Source organism: Peromyscus maniculatus, chromosome 7, assembly GCF_049852395.1.
Source record: "Peromyscus maniculatus bairdii isolate BWxNUB_F1_BW_parent chromosome 7, HU_Pman_BW_mat_3.1, whole genome shotgun sequence".
NCBI classification, from domain to species: domain Eukaryota; kingdom Metazoa; phylum Chordata; class Mammalia; order Rodentia; family Cricetidae; genus Peromyscus; species Peromyscus maniculatus.
This window is the reverse complement of record NC_134858.1, coordinates 103,106,438-103,131,310: the sequence shown is the minus strand read 5'-3', so window position 1 is coordinate 103,131,310 and position 24,873 is coordinate 103,106,438. Positions and strand designations below refer to the sequence as shown.

The window sequence follows — 24,873 nt, the reverse complement described above, 5'->3', positions numbered from 1 at the left end:
TCCAAAGTTCTAATAGCCCATCTCCAAGTTCTCTAATTGCAAGGCTGATTAAGTTCATCAAAGCTGGGTGTTCCTGCATTAGAGTGCCCTGGCATCTGTAGAAAGTAGTTATAAGGCATTTCAGAGTTCGCCACAAACAAACTGCTAAGCTGCTTGCTGCCTAAAATTACTTCTCATCACTGGTAACTTCCTGTGTGTTTGCTTATGGTGTGTCTCTGCTGTTGTGATAAAACAACCTGGGGAGGAAAGAGTTTATTTGGCTTACCTATCCTGATCACAGTCCACCATTGAGGGAAGCCAGTCAGGAACTCAAGCAAGAATAGGCAGGAACCATGGATAAAAGCTATTTATTGGCTAGATTCCACATTCATGGTCATATACCTTTCTCTTTTTTTAAATAAAAAGGTGATTAAAATGAAATTACACATTTTCCCTCTTCCCTTCCTCCCTTCAATGCCTATATACCCACCCCTGCTCTCCCTCAAATTCATGGTCACTTTTCCTTTGTTAGTTATATGTAATTATAAACATGTAAATATATTAATACAATCTGCTGAGTCTGATTAGTGTTGCTTGTATGTATGTTTTAAGTCAGACCACTTGGTATCGGGTAACCAATTAAGGGGATGCAGTGGAAATAAGCCCCTTTCATGTTATCATGTCTATTGGTATTGTCATTGTTCAGGTCTTGTTTAGGCAGATGTATTGTTCAGGTATCATAGATGTAGCTTCCTTGTCATGTTATAAGACATTCTAGACTTTCTAGCCCTCTGGTCTTATAGTCTTTCCCCCAGGACCACCTGCCCCAGGTGGCACTGCCAGATTGAGCTGGACCCTCCCACATCAATCAACAATCAAGAAAATGCCACACAAACATGCCTACAAGCCAATCTGACACAGGCATGTTCTCAGTCGGGTTTCCTTTTTCCCAGGTGTGTCACACTGACAATGGAGATTATCCATCACAGTGTATGTGATGTGGTATATGAATACACATGTGTGTGAGGTCAGAAGAGGATGTCAGGTACCTTGCACTATCAACCTTTGCCTTATTCCTTTGAGCCAGGGTCTCTCACTAAATCTCCATCTGGGCTGGCAACCAGCAAGTGCCCAACAATTCTCCTGTCTCTTACCCCGAGAGCTGTGCATTTCAGGTCCTCATGCTTACACAATAAGCACTCTGTGCACTGGGAAATATCTCTATCCCACATCTAGAAACTAACATGGATGTTACTCATAAGGGAGGGAGCTTTGATTTATAGCTATAGGCATTAAGATGATGGAATCATGTGCTTCTGAAATAACCAGTCCATGGAGGGAACTCACGGAACGCTCCTCATTATATATAAGAAACTGACTACTTTCGGGACTTTGGCCTCTTCTCTGTCATTAAAGAAACAATGAAATAATCTCTTCTTTAGTCTTGTAGGGGTGAGAACCCAAGATTGCTTGGACCATTGATATTTGTTTTACTCTGACTACTAACTACAGCTAACTGTCTATAATAATAGAGCACATTAGTCATTGCGGCTATTGATACATATCAGGATGTCACTGGAATCCAAGAGATAATTCAAATTTAGATGTATGAGACTATTAACCTTGTCACAAAAACAAAACAAAACAAAAAACCATGAAAGTTCTGTGAATTGAGATGGTTCTTCTCATATACAGCATCAACCCATGCATTTTGGAAGTACCCAGGTGCCCACTGAGTGTGTTAGGACATTAAGCATTTTTCACAAACCCCTTAGGAGTGTCTCTTGGTCATCTACAAGAAAGAACAACAGAGATGTCCTCTGAGGGTTACTTACTGGGCAAGTTGTCCATGTACAGCCATGGAAGTCTGGAAGGTGATACTTTGATCCCGCTCCAGATCCTACTTTTTCTGTGACTCAGAGCAGAGTTAGCAGACTTTCCCTGTCTGTATCACTGGTGACTGGCTTGGTAAGGGAGTCAACATTTGTGTAGGTTCCAGAGATCCTGAATGAGAAGGTGCCCCCTCTGACTCCAATAGGCTATTCTCTGTTATAGCATCAAGGGCAGATAACATTGGTGATCCCCACACTGGAGCATGTATTAGAATCATTTTGAGGACTTTAAACATGGGTCTGGTATATAGCCATGGACTCGCTTTTCTAACATCTCCTCATGTACTGTACACAAGTTTTCCTTGGAATCTGCATTTCATTTCTCCTTCAGCCATAAAATCAGACACAGGGAGGTCTAGCAGGTTCAAGGGATTGTATCATGCACTAGATTTGGGGCAATTTGGAACAGTACAAACCTTGTAACAATACCAGAGAACACCCAGTAGGTCCTTCTTCTTACATGGAACACCAGTAAGTATCCAGAGAGCACCCGGCACGTCCTTACATGGAACGCCAGTGTTTCTTCAGACATGGAGGGTGAATTATTACCCTAAATGAAAGTACCCAAATGACTCAGATTGTCCTCAGTTTTTTTTCCACAGGGAAAAGGAAACAAGTTTCATCTGTGACCTGGAGACTGAATAATTCTAGATGGGATTAGGAAAGAGGAAGAGGAACAGAAAGAGCAGAAAATGAGGCACAGGTCAAGTATAAGCAGTGACCGTTTTCCCAAGTGCAATTACTTTGAAAGAATAAAACTTCTGCAGTTGGAATGTGTGTGCTGCAAATGCTTGTGAACTTTGTCACAATAACCGTGATGCTGCAGAGTAACAGAGGAAGCACGGACCCTATCTAGATGGCTCAGGGACGGGACAGGCAGCCTGTGTCATGATCAGAGAACAGTCTTTTTGTTCTCTTGCCAGAATCATCAAGCCTGTGATTATAATGGGAAATCCAGGTACATAATTTTCATTCTTTTAAAAATGTATTTCTTGCTATTGTATGGGTGGGCACATGCCACAGAGCACATGTCGGGGGCCAAGGGTAATTTGTGGACAGTTTTTTTCCTTTCCACCTTTACTTGAGTTCTGTGGATCAAACTCGGGTCTCCAGGCTCGTGCGGCAGTAAGTGCCTTCATCCTTTCAGCCATCTTGCTGAACTGGCTTAATTTATTCCCTAAAGAAACAGTGTCTTCTTTCCCTAAGCCACAGTTGGGGAATGACATGAAGCCAAAAATGTCAAATATTTGCTACAATAAGGGCTTTTGTTGTTGCCAAGAGAGAACTTAAAAATACCAAAGAATTTAGGTAGGAAGACTGGGAGACACTTGCAATGTTTTATGGCAGCTTGTGCTCTTCTGGCTTCTGCAGAAACCAAGTACGATGTGATGCTAGGTGGTTTCTTATGTACCTTCCATGCTGCTGACTGTAGAGGGAGCAGGTGCTTCATACAGTAATAGCAGATTGACACAATGAAGTGAGTGTCCATGCTGGGTTCTCACTCACCCAGAGGACCACAGCAGTGGCAGGGGCATGCCCAGCATGGAGTGCCTGCCAGCAGAACCAAAGTCATGGCCCCAGGGTCTGCCCAGCTAAGTGCTCAGCTGAGACTGGATGTCCACAGCATCCAGCTTAGGAGAGGAGTTGGAATGCAGATTGCCTGGCAGCCATCTCAGCCCCGGGGGTGGTCCAGTGATGCCTCTGGGTCATCTGACTGTGGCAGTTTCTAACTCACAGTTACCCTTGTGAGTCAGCAGGTTAACCTGGCCATTTGAGCTGTGCTGGCTCTCAAGGGAGAATAGTAAGCTCTTCTTTCTAGTAGTTGTGAGTCACCAGACCAATTGCTTTGTTCTTGAGACCACTTGTGGTTCAGTCAGCAAAACAAATGTATCCAGTTATTTAAAAGTACTATGCATTAGGGTCCTTCAGAGGAATGGAAAAAAAATAGAAAATGCACATACAGACATACAGACAGATAGGCATATGTGTATACATACACACATACATATGTACATATACATACATATGTACATACATACACATATATGTACATACAGCCGGGTGGTGGTGGTACATGCCTTTAATCCCAGCACTTGGGAGGCAGAGGCAGGGGGATCTTTGTGAGTTAGAGGTCAGCCTGGTCTACATAGTGAGATCCAGGAAAGGCGCAAAGCTACACAGAGAAACCCTGTCTCGAAAAAAAAAAAAAGATAAAAATAAAACATATACATAATTACAAACATGCATACATGGGTTTATTGGATTGGTTTACATGATTAGAGGCTGTATAGCTGAACAATGACTATCTGTTGAGAACAGAGTAGTTTCTCAGTCAAGAAACCAGAAGCCTCAGAATAAGGGAGGTGGGGGATGACCTGGCACCAGTCTGAAGTGAAGGCTGCAAGCAGCAGGGTAGTTGTTGGTGCAAATCTGTATGGAAAGGCTGACGATGGCGCTGGAGTCTGTATTGCGAGGGCAGCAGCAGTAGACGCCCTTGTTCAGGAAGAGTGGAACGTGTATGTGCTGGCTGAGACCCTTCTCCATCCATTCCACCCAGGTTCCCAGCATGTTGGAGGCTGCTGCTCACACTCAGGGAGACTTACTCCTTCCCTGGATGTCCTTGCTCTCTCACTTATCCGGGCTTTCTAGAAATGCCAGGCCAGACACACCTGGAAGTGTGCTTTCTGATCCTCCTCACTTCTCTCAATTCAGTCACAGTGACCATCGAGATTTCACCATCACAGTGTTGAACTGTTTAGTGCAAAAACTTAGAAATCTGCAGAAAGCTACACTCAACTAAAAATCACTTGATTCTGAAGCATGTTTGGACTGTTTGTTGGCACAGAATCTTTCTAGGGTATGTATGGGAGCATCAGATATGCCCAATATTCGTGTTTTCAGGGAGCTTTGAGATGGGTAGATATGTTGCCATATCTAGACAGGACACAGTGAACACACCGTGAGAAGGTAATGGGAAGTGCCAGTGTGCTTCTCACAGTGCTGAGAGCATCAGACCCATTGGACAGCTATTCCACACCCTCCCCTGAGAGGCTCTGACCCAGTAGGAGCCCAGGAGACTGTGTTATTATTAACTAGTCTTGGTGATGCTAGTCCAGGGACCACACTTCAGGAACAACCAGGATTCAAAACCAGGAACTATGGTGGTATTCTATTTGTACTGAAATGTGATTTTAATTGTATGTTAATAAATAAAGTTACCCAGGGGTCAGAGCTATTAGAGCCATAGCAAGAGTGTGGCGGTGGTGGTGCATGCCTTTAATCCCGTAGATCTCTGTGTTTTCAGGGATACAGCCAGCATTGGAGACATACGACTTTAAGACCTGGAGGGCTGTACTTACAGTCAGTGATGAGGCAGTCATGTGTTTGGGTTTACAACCAATGAGAAGGCAGAACAGAAAGATTATTTAAAGACATACACACAGGAAATAGGTCTCTTTCGGGGAGCTAGGAGCACCACAGGAGGAAGGGTGAGATTTTAGCTTTGAGCTCTGACCTCTTGGCTTTCTCTTTTACATTGGTTCTGTGTTTCTTATTTAATAAGATGGTTGGTTACATCTACAAGGGACAGACATGCTGTCACTTCTAGCTAAGACCTTCAAAAACACTTATGTTGGATACATTTTGGTAAATTGAAAAAAAGTTTTGAAAAAAGTGCCTGACCTTCAAATTTTGATATTAAACCTAGATATATATTTTTCTTTCCACATATGCATTATATTAACTTGGAAGAATTAAATATTTTGACCTAGAAAACCTTTATTTAAAAACTTAAACTTATCTCAGAGTCATGTGTAAAAATAAACACACACAAGTACACTTACCACAGAGTTACATATAATAGTGGAGAACTAGGGTCACAATAAATGCTTAGCAACTGTGGCTAATACACCTTCAAAAAGAGCTCTGAGGGAAATGATGTTGTAGCTACATACTCATTGGTAAGAAAGGTGTCACAAAAACAATGATGTGTGCAAAGCCATATTTGATGCAAGCACACACATGTGCACCCTAGAAATATGAAGTGTTCATTTCTTCTCTGAACTTCTTGCTTTCTCTGTGTTTTCCAACTTGTCTTCAGTGAACATGGATGACTTGAGTGATTCTTTTCAACTGAAGGAGAGGGAGGCAATGCCATGATTTTTGTATTAGTCTTCTAGCTAATCCAAGCCAATGCTCCAGAAAAGCAGAGTTTGTTTTCAAAGCTAAGTGTCTCCACACTGGCAGATAGAATACTGAACTCACACATTAGCTGTTGTCTTAGGAAGAAGTTACAGTCTGGTTTTCTCATCTCTCTCTGACTGGTGCCCACACTCAATTACAAGACATTAATCTAAAGCCAGGCATTTTCTCTCCTCTTTTTATTGATACAGGCTAGTCTTAGAAGTCACTTCTATACATTTAAGAGGAAAGGAGATTTTCCAGAGCCCTAGCCAGTGCTGTCTTCTCTCAGTCTTCTATAAGATTCAGTTGAAAGTTTATAGTGAGAAACATCCATGTAAAAACTAGACGGGTTATGCATTTTTCGTCTTCTGGTATTTACCATCGCCCCTGTGAGATGACAGGCGAGTTTACTTTTCCAAGCTGACCTACTTTTCCCCCAACTACTTGATGTTGGTATAGACACTGGGGTGCTATTTGTTTTTGAGAAGGTGCCTGGTGGCTGGTGCCGTAGGGATGAGGGAAGCGGTGTAAATTTTTCTTTAGCCTTTACCAACAATAGTGCACACACATGGACACACAAAGAGAGTCTTCTGTTTAGTTTTTATCATAATCCTAACAGGTAGCTTGATGTGCATAGATGAGGGAATGGAGTCACAGAGTCCAGATTCAACCCGCAGCCCTCTGACCCCATTCACGCACCCGTCTGTTGTGTCCCAGGCCAGCCCTCTGACCCCATTCACACACCCGTCTGTTGTGTCCCAGGCCAGCCCTCTGACCCCATTCACACACACACACATCTGTTGTGTCCCGGGCCAGCCCTCTGACCCCATTCACATACTCGTCTGTTGTGTCCCAGGCCAGCCCTCTGACCCCATTCACACACTCATCTGTTGTGTCCCAGGCCAGCCCTCTGACCCCATTCACATACTCGTCTGTTGTGTCCCAGGCCAGCCCTCTGACCCCATTCACACACCCGTCTGTTGTGTCCCAGGCCAGCCCTCTGACCCCATTCACACACTCATCTGTTGTGTCCCGGGTCCCTCCTGGGAGAAGGCACTCGAGGTGGTTGTCACCTGACTCATCTTTTCCCCTTCCCTCCTGTTGGCTTTCTCCCCCCCACCCCAGACTCCTAATGTGGCTTGGCTTTGACACGGTCGCTGTACCAGGGCTGCCATTGACTTCCTATTTGGTGGCTTCAATTCTGTGTCAATACGCACAATTCTCTGAAAGAGCTGGAATGGATTCAGGGTGATAGGGATGGTCATACCATCCTTTCTACCATTGCTTTTCATCTCAAGGCAACCATCTCCATTCCCCACCCCACCCCATTCCTTCAACCCAAGTCGCCATGCTTAGAGGGCTAGCTTCTGCAGGAAGCAGCCTCTGACACAAAGTGGGCTGTGTAGGACATCCATGTGTAATTGACCCTTGAAGCCACAAGTGGAAGGGACACAGGATGAGGCAAAGGAGAAGCTAAGCAGAGCTGCACCCCTGACAAACCCTCGCCAGACTCACGGGGAGCTCAGGTCCCCACTTTTCCTAAAAGACACCAGGGCCAGCTTCCTGTTCTACCATGGTCCGTCATTAAATGTGGACCACCTGGAGGAGCACAGCTTGGGGGAGACAGCTTTATGCTCTGCTAGAAAGGACCACAATTGGAGACTGTCTACTGCTGGGGTAGCAATCCACTCTTCCTCAAAGGTATCTCTGAACAATGCATTCTCTTTTTGGGGCGTTGGGATGACACGGCAAAGCGAGGCAGCAGCCTGCTTTGCCAATTTTAGGCAATTCCATTGCTATCCTAAATTCACTATCACCACAGGAAAAGCTCGAGAAGAACATCTCCCCAGAGATTGAGTCAGCTAATCCTCTTAGCAGAGTGAACAGCTTTCATGGTGCCCCACTGACACATGGGCCTTCTGGGAAGAAGCTTTTGGCTTGCCACCAGGAAGGGCAGGAGTGAGGGGCAGATGTAATGTTGTGCCCACATTTCAGCCTTTGGAGAAAGGTTTTTACCGGGTGATCTGAATTTGTTTAAATCAGTACATCAAAATCCATATATGGGGGATTAAAAGGAGTACTCTTTTGGGGGGTCTGACTGTGGTGATATTGTGTTCTCCAAAATATTGTGCACCCTAGTAAACTTATCTGGGGTCAGAGGACAGAACAGCCACTAGATAGACATAGAGGCCAGAAAATGGTGGCACACACGCCTTTAATCCTATCACTTGGGAGGCAGAGATCCATCCGGATCTCTGTGAGTTCAAAGTCACACTGGAAACAGCCATGAGTGTTGACTCATGCCCTTAATCCCAGGAAGTGATGGCAGGAAGGTATATAAGGAATAGTTAAGCTTTTAGACTTTTATCAGCAGTTCAGCTGAGATTCATTCTGGATGAGGACTCAGAGGCTTCCAGTCTGAGGAAACAGGATCAGCTGAGGAATTGGCAAGGTGAGGTAGCTTTGGCTTGTTCTGCTTCTCTGATCTTCCAGCTTTAACCCAATAGCTGGCTTTGGATTTGATTTTATTAATAAGACCCTTTAGAGATTCATGCAACAGTCCGACAAATGTAGTTCTAGCCTGAACTCTTCCCCTTCTCACTCGGCAACTTTGGGCCAAGTCTCAGAGGTTCTTCTTACCTCAGTCTCCCCATTGGTAAAATGAAGTGTCTGTCTTGAGGAGTTCTACAGCCACCACCATGATGCTTCTCCATCACTGAGGTCAGAGGTCAGAGGTCAGCAAACTGTGGCCTAGCTTACTGCCTGTTCTTGTCAGTAAAATTTCCCTAGAACATAGCCATGCTCATTCCTGTACTTGTACCTATGGCTGAATTCATGCTAGGACAATAGAATTGAATAAATATGACAGAGATTGTATGGCCTGCAAATTCTAGAATGGTGATTAACTGTCCCTTTTCAGAAAAAAAAAAAAAGACCCCTGGTCTATGAATATCCCATCATTTTCCATTCCAAAGAGGAGAAGAAATAGGGGCCATGAGGACATGGTTTCACAAACATTTGGACAAGCACCTGCTAATTTCTGGATATGCCTTGGGAACTTAAGGGAAAGAAGAGAGAGTTAAGGGAGGTTAGGTGGAAGTGTTCTAAGAGACCAGCACACCAGAGGCAGCTTCTGCAAGGATTCCCGAGTAAGCAATGTCCTGGGCACTTCAGTGAGATCACAGCCAAAATATCCACCCTCGCAGTGCTTACATCAGCTCTTCTCTGCCCATATGCAGGATGGTTAGTGTGTGGGGAGGGGGAGGCACAGGCTTGTTTTATGATCAAGGTCACTTGTCCAGCCACTGAAGTGAGCAGAGGGAAATCTCAGAAGGAGGATGAGAGGAGAATCTTTCTCTTCTGGTAAAATGTCAGTACCATCAAGCTGTCACCTCTACTGGGAAGATCTCTCTGCCAGGGAGCATCCACAGGAGTGGGAGGGATCCTGATAATATTGTTATGAACTGAACTTTGCAAGCGCAGCTTCTGCTTGCTAAATGCTTCTCCCTATCATTGTATTTTCACCTCACTGTCAAAACATCTCCGTGGGGTGTGGCAGGTGTTATAATCCTCATCACTTCGTATTTCGCAGGAGAGAAAAGAGACTTCACGATGCTTTTGCCTACAGTCCTGTAATGCTCGGGACACTTGTCACTCTCAGCCACTTGTCCCTATGCACTGGTTCCTGCCGCTGCTCGGAGCCTCTTCTGTGATAAGCTCTGTGACTGTACCCAAGTCCTACACCTGTTCACAGAAGTGAGGGGAGGCTCTCAGCTAATGAAATCACTTAAATAGAAAGCAAGGAGTCTGAAGCTCAGGGAGGAAGCCTGAGGGCAGTGTAGCTGGGGAGAGAAGAGCTGGAATAGCAGCTGTGGTCCTTACAGGTGAGCGTTTTTTCCCACGACACTCAATATATGATATATAAACATTGTACTTTAGAAAAACGGTGGAGGTGAAGCCAAAACAAAGGTCAGTCCAAAGCAAGTAAGAATGCTATTCCTGATCAATGATGCAAGACCCTGAGAGAAGGGAGAGGCTCTAGCTATCTCTAGAAACTCTTGACATTGCAACTGCATCTGACACTTGTGTTTGTCTCACACATACTATTTTCTATTTGTATGAAACTTCTCTTGAAATCTATTAAGAGAAAATTAATTTAAAAACCAACATAGGCAATAAAGATTCTTCTGGTTTTTAAAAAACCTTTAAGAAAGAACTCTACTATTAGGGCCCGTGTGTGTGTGTGTGTGTGTGTGTGTGTGTGTGTGTGTGTGTGTGTGTGTGTGTTGTGCAGGACCCCAGTTTTAGTTGGGAGCTGCACATTAATGACATTTTATCTTTGGATGTGTGTTTTGTGAATGAAATCTGGTGGGACCATGAACCGTGTGGCAGAGTTTTAAAAGTCTTGCTTATGTGCTCTCTCTCCTCAGTCTACCTCCCAGGGAGGACAGGTCTGCCACCACCCACTCCCTGCACCCAGCCTCATGATTACTGTCACCATCTTCAGAGGACTTAAATGTGGATGGAATAGAGTCAGGACCAGAGGGACTCCCAGACCTCTCTGAATGTCACTAATTCCCGAGAAAAGGGGACATTAAATATTTAGCTAAAAAGAGTAAAAGAAAATTTTAATAGAAAGATAAACAAATAAAATGGGCCCAGAGGGTGCTGCAGAAGGGAGGAATCAGCTCCAGCTTGCTTTCTGAATAAGGAGTCCTGTGTTGCCACGGTGCCCTGGACCCCGGATCATGTAGTTTAGTCTAAGAGCCTTGTACTCAGAATGTACCCCACGACCAGGAGCATTAGCACCACATGGATTCTTATCAGAAATACGGAATCTATCTGGACCTATTCCTTACAAATGTGCATTTAAAACAGGAGCTCTGGGCAAGTCACATCAAATTAGCATTCGGGATTCAGTGACTGGTTATAGGATACCTAGATTATTTCTGCCATGATTGTTAAATGTGTCATCTTTTTTATTTGAAATAAAAACCACCACTGCTCCTGTCAGAGAGCAGGGTGGAGAGGAGGAAAAGACTGCCCAGTAAGAAGCATGGAGAAGGGTTTGTTTACCGAGCACCATGTTGTGCCCACCCTGCAGCTTAAAATCATTTTTTCCCTTTCTCTACCTCTGGACTTGAAAGCTAGCATCCCTCCCAGCATTGCCAAGAGTGGTCAGCTCGAAATAACCCGTAGAGCTCCTGGAAATTGCTTTGACCTTTAGCTACATAAGCCTTCAGGACTTGCTAGCCCTCTCCTGAAGAGGGCAAAGGAGCTTACCTCTTACTTTTGGCAGAACTGATTTTTTTGAGCTCACCTGGAACATGCTTGTGATATGCTTAGTACCTTTTCAGGTGCAAGCAAGTCCTACACTTTTGTGAAGTGAACCCCCAAGCCTTCCTCTTTCCCACCCCTAGCTTCGCCTGGGGACAAGTGTGTGTCCTGGCCAGGGCTGATGGAAAGATGAGAGCTGGCAGGAAGCTGCTGCGGCAGAGGAAAAAGAGAGGGCAGCAATCAGTTGTCATTAATTGTGACTGTAATGTGAAGGCACGTGGTCAGGGACTAGGGAGGACAGAGAGGCTCTTTCATTAGTTGGAATATGCCCTCTTCAAAGTTCATGCCAATGATTTTGTATCCAGGGATCTATCCCGAGGAAAGAGCCGAGGCTCACAAAGTTATGCGGGATAAATGTCATCTCAACAAAATCTATAAGAACAAGAAGGGCAGAGCCCATGCCCTCCAGATCTATCCAAAAGGTGGATATATGCGGAATACATCCTAGCCAAACTAGGGTTTGCATTTATCTCTTTTTACACTTTAAAATATGAACAAAAATAGTTCTACTATGGAAAACAGCAATTGGTCCTTGCTTCATTGAGTTGCTGTCAAATCAGTCATATTTACGTAAGGTTCACTGAGAAAAGAGCAGGAATTTCACAGCCTGGGTCTTTCCATGGGTGTACCTGGTAAGTGAGTATGAGTTTTACCAATGGGTGAGCAACATCCTAAGGAAACAGAATTTCTCCCCTAGCTCCATGGAGGCAAAGCAGTGTGGCTAACTGGGGAGCCCCATTCTATGGATGGACAGAGCCCTCGCTGGTGAGCCAGGTCCAACTACTTAACTTTGCATCTTTATTTTATGTGTGGGTGTGTGCCCCACTTTCATGCCTTCATGCCCATAGGTGCTAGAAGAGAGTGTTTGACTCCCTGGAACTGGAGTCACACATGGATGGTTGTGAGCCTCCACATGGGTGCTGGGAACTGAGCTTAGTCCTCAGTAAGAGCAGCTAGTGCTCTTACCCACTGAGCCATCTCCCCAGTCCGGGTTCAGCTTCTCAGTGGGAAGGTATGCTGTTCCAGGGTCTCTCAGTCCTAAAATGTTTTGTAAGGGCCTCTGGGGTCTCTCGGGAAGAAGTGTCCCAGCAGAGTTCGTCAGATCTCACCTTTCCTTAACGGTTATTTTACCTTTGCACCAGCTCTGACCCCCTCCATTCTGCTGGACCCAGGGATGCAGGTGACTCCAATCAGCATTCTGCTTTGCATTGCAACAAAGAGCTAGTGGCCAAGTGTGAGATTGGGCTACAGGGAAAGGTGTGTTTATTAGCAAACATCCCTGTTAGCTAAATGGATAGCACAACTGTTAAGAGAGACTGACCCAAAGCTCCCCAGAATTTTGCCTCTATAAATAGTTCCTGAGTTTTCTAATATAAAAACTCATCCTTTAAATAACAACACTGTGTTTAAACAGATTTCTGAGAGAGGGTTGGTGGTTGAAATCTTCGCACAGTTCAAAACTGTAAAAACTCATATAATTTGAAATAAATCTCATTAATGTGCATGTGATAATTGAATTACTCTCTAATTAATGTAGCATTACCTGTGGCAAAGGTGGATTAGCTTCTCTTCTCTGATTGCCTTGAATGTCACCTTGAGGTTATAGGGGTGCTGCTGACGTCAATAAGGGATGTGCATTGCTGTTTCAGACACAAGGACCATTACCAGTGTGGCTGTGGACATGTCCCCCAGACCATCCGTTTTCAACAGTGTGATGGCCAGGACCAAGATGAAACACGTGAAGGAGTAAGTAGTGTGCTTGTCCCCAGAGGACGCGGCGCTAAAGCACAACCACCAAATGTGTGATCCAGCTGTGTGATGATGTCTTAGCTCCTTTGGGTGTTAGGACAAAATGCCTGAAACTAGGTAATTTATAAGCAGTACCAAGTCTAACTGTGGGGACTGGGAGGACAAAGGTCAAGCAGTTCCCTTTTCTGGTGATGATTGGGCATCTCTGCTTCCAAGATGGTGCCTTATCACTTCATCCTCTCATGGTGATTGGCAGAAGGGCAGAAGCACTATGTGGCACATCTTTTCTAAAGACCTTAATCTCATTCACCACAGGAACCCCTGTGGCCCTATCCCTTCCAGCTCTGGCACTGTGAAAGTAAAGGTATGAAGTGCTTCCAAACAGTGGTGCAACAGGCCTCTGAGAGACTTTCCTATCTCAAAATGAAAGAATGCCAAAGAGGTCAGGGTAACTGGCCCCAAGTAAGTCCCAAATCCAACAAGACCAAAAAGTAAAGTGTGTACGTGTGTGTGTGTGTGTGTGTGTGTGTGTGTGTGTACACGCGCGCGTGCACATGCACACGCGTATGTCCTCCTCAAGCACCATCTGCCATATTTTTTGAGGTAGGCATCTCCTTGGCCTGGGGCTCACTGTATGGGCTAAGCTACTTGAAGATCAAGTCCCAGGAATCCCCCTGTCTCCACCTCGCCAATGCTGGGATTATAAGCATCCATCATCACACCTGGATTTTTCAACATGTGCCCTGGGGGTTGGATTTTGAGTTCCTCGTGCATGCAAAGTGATCTGCTGACTAACTGAACTATTTCCTGGGTCCAATAAAAGTAAATCTTGAGTCTTAAGAATAATCTGTGACTCCAACTCTCATATTTTAGAGATAGCAGGGTGGAAAGGACCATGCTACAGCTTTCAGAAGCTGGAGTCTCATACCTCCAACTTTCCCAGACTTGTTTCACATGCTGTTAGTGCTAGAGTGGCCTTAGCCACACAGTTCCACTAGGTACTACCTTAGTGGGTGCCGCACATAGCAGCCCCACCCAGAATTCTCTGCCTGGACTTGAAGGCTCTTCAGTACATACTTTGAATCTAGGTGGAGGTAGCTATTTCTCCTTTCCACAGATCTACACTCTGTGTACCTGAAGAGTTAGCATGGTACAGATGTGCCAGAGGTTATAGTGTGTTCCTACCAGAGCAGTGGCCTAAGCTATAGGTGGATCCACTTGAGCCAAGAAACAATGTGCCAAAATACATGAAGTGGAAACTTGAGTCAGTACTGGGCAGCAAGTCTGAAGTTCTGTGAGGTCTGGCTTCTCCTAAGAGCTCATTTACCCCTCAAGGCCCTGGGACCCTGTGTTGGGGATAAACCTTAGAAGATCTATATGATGCCTTTGGGATCATTCTTCCATTGTTTGGGTGAGTAACATTCAGCTTCCTAGTATTCAAACAAACCTTACCAAATATTTGTTTGGGTATGCCATTGGTATTCTCTCCCAAACATACTTTATTGTTTATATGATCAGGCTCAGAAATACCATTTTTAGTTAATTTTTCTCTCCTCATATTTTCCTGTAAGCAGTCCTGAGAAAGCATCCCTCCATCATCACACTTTGTTTAGAGATTTCTTCTTCCAAATATGCTTGTTTATCACCAAAAAGTTCTTCCTTCTAATGTACTTGAACATGGATACAATTCATCCAAGGGTTTTGCCACTTTATAACGAGGGTAGTGTTTCCTCTAGTTTCCAATTGCAGCTTCCTTCTGGGTTGGCATCAGAGCAGTCCTTACTATCCATCTCCCGCTCAGTACTCTGTTCACGACCACTTAGACAATTTCTGAGAAGCCTGAGGCTCTCTGTGGCTTTCTTCTCTGGTCCTTCACCAGAACAGCACTTTACAGTCTAGCCTCTACCTGTTACCATGTCCCAAAGCTGCATCCACATGTTTAGATAGCTGTTACCTGACCCATCTAGGAAATAAATTCTATCCCAGTCCTTTTGTGTTTCTATAGAAGAATACCTGAAATCTGGTCCTTTGTAAACATGTAAGTTTACTGTGAGTGTAGAAGTCTAAGATTGAGACACTAGCTGTTCAGTGTCTGGTGAGGGTCAGTTTTACTTCCCAGATGGCACCTTAAGTGCAGTGAGCTCATATGGCAGAAGGGACAGACTGGGAAAAATGGGCCTAGCCTGTTCCCTCCAGACATTTTATCAACTTGGTAAACCTCTTCATGACGGTTGAATTGCTATAACCTGATCAGATCCCAGATGGGCCCAGTTCTCCATACTATGGCACTGGGGGTTAATTTTCACTGTGTGTTTTGGGAGAACACAATGTTCAAACAGGTGACACTCCAATTGGCCTCTACTACAAAACTGTATGCAGTGGTAGTTGGGATCAGGAACACTGGCCAGCAAATGCCTGGATCTCCACCCCAAGCTCCTGTGACAGATTTTGTGACAAGAGATGCTTAGCTTCCTAGTCAACTCCTCCCACACAGTCCATGACTATAGGATGGAGCCTGGCACCCTTCCCCCACAATGGAATATGTAGTAAATGTTTTTAGGCTTTGTAAGCCTATAGTTTCTGTAACAATTATTCAGCTCTTACAGCACACAAGCAACCATGGGCACTATGTCAATAAGTGCACATGCCGTATCTCTGGGCCACATTATTTTGAGGCTGAAATGTTAATTTTGTATAATTTTCAGGCCTCACAATGATTATTCTTTTCTTTATCTTTTTTTCTTTTTATGGTGCTGGTGATTGAATCCAAGACCTGAGCATGTTAAGGACAAGGCCTCCAGTGGGTTGTGTCTCCAGTTCAGTTTGTTTTTTCCAATCACTAAAAATATGACAATTCCTAACTCATAGGATGCATGAACAGGAGAGGGGGTGGATTTGACCTGTGAACTGTGTGTTTTGCTGGCCCATACTACCGACATTCTAACTCAGGAATTGCCTTCTGAAACCTATTACCTAAATGAATAATAATTAGGGAACATGAGGGAGAATCATTTCCCAGTCATATTGCTTATGAATTACCCGTCCAATATATTGTATCATCAAGACCACTGTTTGAAAGAAAACTTGCTGAGTTATTTCCAAACAGAAAGCTGTAAGCATGCTTAGATGCTCATTGTTTGGGAGTTCTGCCTACAATAGGATGCTGACAAGGTAACACAGTTACCACAACAATTGAGTCCCAGGAACTGGAAATCGGAGACTTGGGACTTTCCAATATCTTCCTACCTCCATCTCTCCTCATGAGGAAGATGTAAGAGAAAGATTTACTAATCTCTCAATTGATGATCTTTAAAGAGAAGAACAATAGCTAACTTATTTCACTCTTGAACATTAATATGGTCATGACCATGACAGTTTTTATTACTTAAGACTTCATTAGTTTTTGCAATATACACAATGTCCTATTACCTAACATATTAAAAGTTGCTTCAAATAACTGAAACCAAAGAGGCTTTGTCAGACTGAACTGACCAAAGTACATTCTAGTTATTTAATTATTGATAGGTTGTTTTCTTCCTTAGACTTTTTAAAAATTTTGCATACAATATATTTTGATTGTATTCTTTCCTCTCCCCCAACTTCTTCCAGAGCCTCCCCTCTTACCTACCCACCCAACTTCATATGTTCTCTCTCTCTCTCAACAAAACCTATAAATAAAGCCAAAACAAACAAAACCAAAAAATACCAAAACCAAAAAAGTGTAAACTCACACACACACACACACACACACACACACACACACACACACACACACACACACACCCCAAACCATGGAGTCAGTGTTGTTTGTGTTGGTCAGCCACTGCTGGGCACAGGACTCACCCTGGAATGTGGTTGAAATGCCCAATGACACTCCATTGGAGAAACTTGATTTTCCCTCTCCCAGAGTCGACATTTGTCAACCTATGCAGATCTGTCTGGGAGACGTGGGATTTGAGGACCTAAAAGAATAGGGTAGACTACAGTTAAATGCTGCAGACTTTATTTCAGTTTCATTGGACTTTTATACACAAATATAAGAAAGAAAGCAATGATCCAAGAAAGGTTGTTTGAGTTCAAGAAAACATCATCAGAAAAAAACATGTAAACTAACTCCAATGAGCACTTACTAAATATTAACAGAGCAGCCCTTTCCCAGAACTTTCTCAGGACAGACCAATTTAAACACAGATGCCCGGCACATGTTATAGATTACTCTGGGAGAGCATGAAAGCGAGGCAGATGGCCCTATCCAGATTCAGGGTACTGTTCTGACATCCAACAAGAATAAGCATGTCTTATAAATTGAATGTGAATGTTTGTCGCAGGAGGCACGAAATCACGTCCAAGAACAATCCAGAGAACAAAATGCACTTGAGAGGAAAGGCCCTCCACCTGTCTTCCTGGAGCCTCTCTCATAGTTCCCCAAGGCAGTGTTCACCAAGCACCATTCTTTTGACGCCCAACGGGTATCATTTGCAGATAGCTTCTTGGTTAAAGGGAGGACCTTGTGAGCACTTCCCTTCTCCGTGCTGGGATTTGGTCTTCCTTAGTTCTTGACTAAATGTGACTAGTAATTTTGTGGCTTGCCTTTTAATATGGACGTGCAGTTCAAGCCTCTACCACTTGGATGGAGATGCTCCTTTGGAGGAAAAACCTACTGTCCCCTTAGAATCCATGTCATAAGGCCCTGTATCATTCTAGAAAAGAAGGAAGAAAGAAGAATAGGAAGGAAGAGGCCAGATAGACAGACAGAAAGAAATTGAGGCTGCAGAGCAGTGCATCTTCTGAAAATGCTGTATTTACCCAGATTCTCAGACTTAGGACCCAGTCAGAGGGGGGAGCCCTGCTGTCCCTTCACTGTACAGTGACACACATGTTCATACAGGTGTCAACTGTAAAAACCCAGAAGAGAACAAGGAGTGATGTATGTCCCCAGGGAGGTCACAGTGTTTATAAAGTGTCAAACATCAAGTCAAAGGCTGGGCAGCAACACGGGCGTTCTATAACACAGTCTGCTGGGACCGAGAGCAGGTACTAAACATGGTCAGCAAGGAAGGTTAGCAGGCTTCAAAGAGAAGTGGAAACCCACCATGGCTTTCACAGAGGAGTGGGATTTAGAGAGGTGATGAGAAGTGTGGGTTTCTGACCTTTGCTGAGTGAGTTTCTTCCTTTGCTCGGTTTGTTTTTGATTTGTTTTAAGACAGGGTCTTGCATCATAGCCCAGGTTGTCCTGAAAATCACTATCCTCCTGCCTCCATCTCCTGAATGATAGGGTTATAGGTGTGGACCACCATGCTGCCATAGTAAGTATTTTCTAAGATTCAACTTCCTGGTCCGCAAAGTGGTAGCATTATTTCTACAGCTGAACCCTTGGGATGCTGACTCAGGATGGAAATTAATGTTCAGGTTTTAGGGGGGTGCTCTTGAGATGGACATGTGTACTTTAAAAAGAGAAGTAAGCAGGCTGGCTGTGGAGAAACACACCCACACACATACACACCACATACACGCACACACATACATGTACATGAGCAAATTGTGTGTGAGTGCAGGTCCACATATGCCACCTTTTGTATGTGGAGGTCAGGGAACAACTCTTATCTTCCACATTTTTGAGGCAGGGGCTTTCTTGTTTCTGCCAAGCTTTGTACTCACGGTGAGCTGGCCTTGCAGAGGGTTCTCTTGTCCCTGCTTCCTGTCTTCTCTGGTGCTGGGTGCTGGGATGACAGATGTGCCACATCCAGCCGTATACCTGGGTTCTGGGGAGGACTCGGGCCACCAGGCTGTACAGCAAATGCTTTTACCCACTAAGCCATCATCTCCCCAGCTCCTGGTTCACTGTTGGTCTGGAATACAGGCCAGGACCACACATGACATTCAGTTGTCACTACTGACGTTTATGATAAAGCTGTTCCACACCCATTCTTTGTCCTCGTGACATTGCCAGTCTGAGAGTATATAAGACCGTTTTGTAAGATGTCTCTCAGTTATCCAGTGTTTCATGACTATTTGATCCAGGCTAGACATTTTGGTGGCATCCTTCACATTCAATTCTGTGTACCCATGTGAAATTTGAACATTTTAATCCTGGAAATTTGAAGACTATAGAAAAATATCCAGTATAATCAATCTCTTCACCAAGACTCGTCAACCTCACCAGTGCAGTGATTGGCAACTCATGGCCAATTTTGTTTTTCTGTATTTCACCAATTCTGTATTACATTAAAGGCTTGTTACAACTTTTATTTATTCATTATGTTTGCATCCATTAGTATTTCAGTAAATATATACAAATTCACATGGTCCTCAACATTTTCTCTTTCATACCCATTAATCTTCTCAAATTCTAGATGTTCAAAACTCAACTGAATTTTTCTGCCACTGTCCCAAGCAAGATCTGGGTTCCCACCTAGACAGCTCCAGTGCAGTGATCAGTTCCTCTAAGGGCTGCAGTGATGCCAGCGTCCATTGTGAGTGTGCAAAGCTCTCTGAGGAAGCTATGGAACAGAACATGTGGGGTCACATTGCCAACCTTCAAATTCTCTCAGATGTGGGATCCTGGGCCTGTGTGACTTAGCCTATTTAGTGTCTGGCACAAAGTCAACTTTAGCACAGTTGTCAAGGGAGGACGAGGCAACTCGGTGATTAGATTCGTAATCCTGTTTACCACTTGTTCTAGTTAGCTTTATTGTCAACTTCAGTCTCAATTGAGAGATGGCTCAAAATCAGATTTGCCTGAAGGGGATTGCTTTGACTGTCTTACTATCACTTGATGTAGAAGGGCCCACTGTGGGTAGCACCATTCACAGAGCAGGTAGTCCTAGGGTTTATAAGGAAGTTAGTTTAGCAAGAGCTGAGTGTGGGAGCAAACCAGCAAACCAACAAGCAGCATTGTCCATGGTTTCTATTTCAAGTTCTGCTTGAATTCCTGTCCTGACTTTCCTCAGTGATGGACTGTGACCTAGAAGCTTAAGCCAAACAAATCTCTTCCTATCCTAAGTTGCTTTAGGTCAGAGTGTTTGATTACAGCAGCAGAAATCAAACTATAACATCTTGATGAGCATGTGTCCTTGGCAGGGTTGCACAGCATCTTTGTGCCTCAGATTTCTCTCCTGCAAAGTAAGATTTCCTCATAGGCTTGGTTTTAAGGTGCTTTGAAATGGCATGACTATGCACTAAACATAGTTTATCATCATGTTCAGCTCGGCTCCAGGGATGGACCTGACTGGGGCATCAAGGAAATAAAGAAAAGACAGATGCACAGACACACAGAAATGCTAGGTTTGCTAGTCTGGGCTCTCTGGTGGAAAAACTGCAGTGCCTTGGATGCTCAGGATGTTTATTGCATAGATTTGAACAGAGAGACAGATTGTTGTACAGCTCAAAACAAGGAGGTAGGTTTTGCTAATGTAAGTAGGAGCAGTCTCTGTAGGGGACAGTCTTCAGGCCATAAATATCCCAGAGGAGAAAGCTGTGATAGGCATTTTCTAGACACACTATCAACACCCACACTGGGATCCCCAAGGAAATTTTACCATTTCTTGAGCTTCACCCTGGGGCAAGGCTTTGCCGTCCACCCATGGGTCTGGGGATAGGGTCCTTGGCATGGCCGTGCTGTATCAACAGTGCACATTCACTGAGGGCTTGATTCACTTGGGGCTTCCTTCCCTTCCCATGGTTTATGGAATTTCACAAACATTTAATAGCTGTTGACAGCTTATAATGAACTCCTGATACATGTGCGTTTGCTTCCCATTGGAAAGCCTCAAGCCAAATATCCGAAGAGTTGTCAAGGGTTGGTCTGCTGAGAGATGTTTTTAACCTGAGGGCATCTGTCTGTGAGGAATCTATTTGTAAAGGCACATATAGCTTTAAACAAAGCATTAATGCCAGTTTGGTAGAAAAGTATCAGGAAGTCACTGACTATATAACCCGACCATTTTTTCATCCTCCAACACCTCACTTTCTGCCATGACTACTTCTTACTCTTGTAGGGAAGACCACTCCAAAAATGAGTGTCCTGTGTTGGGTATAGGCAGTATGTAGTTCTCCACATTTATTAACTGGTGCCTTCAAAGGGAAAGTTGGAAGAATGACAAGAAATTAGTATGAACTTTTTTTGCTGATCAGTTTCCATGTATATCCAAAGATAATGTGATAATGTTATTTATGGATGGATGCGTGTGTGTGTATGTATATATATATATATATATATATATATATATATATATATATGCATGTGTATATATATCACCTCCTAAAACCTCTATGCCAGGGCGAGGTTTCTAAATGTTTGTTGAGAAAAACCTTTGTGTGTGTGTGTGTGTGTGTGTGTGTGTGTGTGTGTGTGTGTGTTTTGAGACAGGGTTTCTCTGTATAGCTTTGCACCTTTCCTGGATCTCGCTCTGTAGACCAGACTGGCCTCAAACTCACAAAGATCCGCCTGGCTCTGCCTCCCAAGTGCTGGGATTAAAGGCATGCGCCACCACTGCCCGGCGAGAAAAACCTTTTTACCACCATAAGCTAGATTGAGTCCATGCCTGAGTCTAGGCTATGTTCTGGAGGTGAAGATAAAGACCCCATGGAATAACAGCTTGGCAGCATTCACCTCTGCAGAGAGTGCCCCACGGTCACCAACAGATGGCTCCTTTGACTCACATAGGCTACCACAAAAAGGGTTCACTCCTGCATAGACTCTTCTCTATGTAGACTCAGCTTTCCACATCCAATGGTCTCATTAGTGTCTCAGACCTCCTAAAAGCATGAGCATCACCTGGAAGCTGTGACAAATGTAGGCTGTCTGGATTGCCACTCCTGAGTCGGAACTCGCCTTGTAACAAACTGTCTGGAGAGTCATGTCACATCCAAGCTGGAGACATTTGTTGCCAATGACGAGTCATAATAAAAGTTAAATAACATGTAAAATATATATTCATATTAATATATTTGTTATGACACTCAAATTTTTAGGGCTTAAAATATACTTGTTTTGCATTTATTTTAATAAGGAATATGTGTAATTGATATACAGTGGAACCTCTGGGCCCCTTTTAGCATACAGTTCTATGAGTTTGGGCAATAGCACTGCTTTTACTTATGTAAAATATAAAATAAAATATAAAATCCCATTGCCATTCACACTTCTAAGTTCATAGTTCCATCAGTTTTGACAGCACAATCAAGATTAAGGAACAGTATGGTCTTCTCCCAAGTTCCCTCCTGGTGTCTCCTTGTGGGTCAGGTCCTTCCATCATATTGTGTCCCTGGCAGCATCCATCTTCTGTCTGTGTGTGTATTTGCTTTTCTAAAACATCTTGTAGGTGGAGTTACCATTACATCATGGACTGTGACTGTGAGTAGGATGGTGGATAGGGATCTAGGTGAAGAGTTTGACATGTGTTGGAACCTGTGCTTCTGAATTCCTTTGTTCCCCTTTGAATTAGCATAAGGAGAGGTAGATTTAGAGTTAGAGCCTGGCACCTCACTAGTATTTGTTCCCACACATCTAGTCCTGAGTGTTCTGTTAAAGAGACCTGCCACCTAGGAAATTCTGAGGCTAAACTGGCTTTACCGCTAGGATTTGTCAGGCTCTTAGAGTTGTCGAGAGCGCTTAGTGCCTAGACGCAGTAGAAGCAGCCTCCACTATCATAAAGTGAGATTTCTAAGGATTAGATCTACTCTACCAAGACTCAACCTGATAATGAGAGGCCACGGAGAAGCCCTGAAGGTCTGAGCCAGGCAGAAACCACCTTGTTTTTTGGAGACAAGATCTCTCACTGAACCCGGAGCTCATCAATATGACTAGACTGAACGGCCAGAAAGCGCTCGGGCTCAGCTCGCCTCTGACTCCCCAGCACTGGATTTACAAGTGACTTTTTACGTCGTCGTCGGTGTTGGTGATGGGAACGCCATTCCTCACGTTTGCGCAACAAGTACTGCACTGACTGAGCCATCTCCCCAGTGCCTCCTGTGCGGTCTTGGTTGAAGAGGAGAGACTGCCTCGCACTCTGGTGTGTGCAATGGGCTGTCACTGCAATGGGCTGTCACTGTACCCGAGCAAGCACAGCTGGAACAGTGTGTGCACTTCCCAGTGCCCCACACTGGTTCATCGTCCTCTTAGGTGTCATCGCCAGATGGCAGCGGGTCTTACGCTGCAGAGACTTCCCTAAGTGCTGTGTGAGGGCACGTGTGAGAGCGGGAAGGGGAAAATATGAATACATTTCTGGTGCTTTCATTGTTGAGCTTGCCTGTCAACCGTTGGAGATATCTTACCAAGGTCAGAAAACAGCCCTGGCGGAGAGGGCCGAAGTCAACTCTTCAGAGGCTGTAGATGGCACGAGAAGATTCCACAGGCAACACTGAGGTCAAATGCAGTAATTGGTTCGGCATCCAGTAGCTGATTCACATGTTGTTGAAACTGTCCCTTCACCTTCGATCACAGTAAGACCTTGGCAGAGGAAGGTCACACTGAAAGTGAGAAGCCCACGACCATTACTATCCTCAGTAGCTTGATACATGGTGCCTGGTGTCGGCGATGGCTTGTAAGCATCTCCGTTGAGCAGCACACTTGTTAAGAAAATGTTTGCCCCGAGGAGGACACAGGCTTGTCCTGGTGTCAGTTCAGGTTCTGAGCCACACCAAAGCTGTGGCAGTGTGATGTGGAATGAGGCTTGCTCTTGACGTCTTCCTCTGTGCAGGGAGTGCACTAACCCAGGCAGCTGCTATTGTATGTCACTCACGCCGTCTACACGTGAGGTGGGCAGGCCACCCTGTCTTATCAGGAATTAGGTGGTATTGGCAAAGTTCTGAAACATTCCCACTGTCTGACATCTCAGAAGTGGCGGGCTGCATATCAAGATGCCTGGGAGTCTGGTTAAATCTGGTTGAACCCCAATGCTGGTAAGCACTGCCCAGGGGAGATGGGAAGAGAGCTGGGTGTCATGGAAGGCGAGGGCTGTCAGGAACTCTAGGGAGCCTTGTTATTTCCATGAGAATTTTATGTACCTGGAAACTGGCTCTGGAGCCTGGTCACTCTGACTTGGTGGTTGTTAGCACATGGCAACCCCACTGGGTTGGGGATGAGAATGCGGGAGGTGGAACCCCATCTAAATCTGACAGGCAGGGCTGGCTCTGCTCTCACACTCTGTCCCTGTCCACATGTTTTCCTGGGTCAGTGTATATTTTGATAGCACCTCATTTGTGCAGGGCATGCTCTCTCTCTCTCTCTCTCTCTCTCTCTCTCTCTCTCTCTCTCTCTCTCTCTCTCTCTCTCTCTCTCTGAAGAACTTACGATTTCAGCATTTCCAATGCCTTATGAATAAAGTCAGTTCTGTCTCACTGATTGAAATAACCCTTCAGTAGAGAAACAGTCGAAGCTATGATTCTTTTCATCGGGGTTTCAAATCCCATCTGAGAGATGTTAGGTATATCTCCAGCATTCCCTTTCTTTAATAAAAGGCATGTGCCATGGAGCATCTCTGAGGGGACAACTGATTGAAACTAGCACTTCAATGTTAAAACAACGAAACTTACAGATAACACTTGGTAGCCAGCAAATGAGGGCTCCTTGTTGAAAGAGAGAGAGTGTTGAATATGCATGAAGGGCAAGAGACCCTTCTAGGAGCCTGTCAGACCTCTTTGTCTTGTCTTAAGGGCTGGGACCAATTAATTACTCTTTTCTTGAGAGTTTGTTGGATATGAGGCATTAGCTATGGACAAACGACAGATGACT

The 24,873-nt window shown here is 44.5% G+C and overlaps 1 protein-coding gene across 3 annotated transcripts in view; it reads left to right on the top strand.

Annotated features, from left to right (window-relative positions):
- Positions 1–24,873, top strand: part of Nek11 (NIMA related kinase 11) — a 237,712-nt gene that overhangs the window by 182,690 nt on the left and 30,149 nt on the right. For 2 of the 3 annotated variants that reach the window (XM_076576970.1, XM_016002174.3), the window contains one exon: positions 13,040–13,136. In XM_076576970.1, the coding sequence (XP_076433085.1) occupies positions 13,040–13,136 (97 nt within the window). Of the gene's footprint in view, positions 1–13,039; positions 13,137–13,454; positions 13,986–24,873 lie in introns of those variants that run through there. The other variant, XM_076576971.1, reaches the window with a different exon arrangement.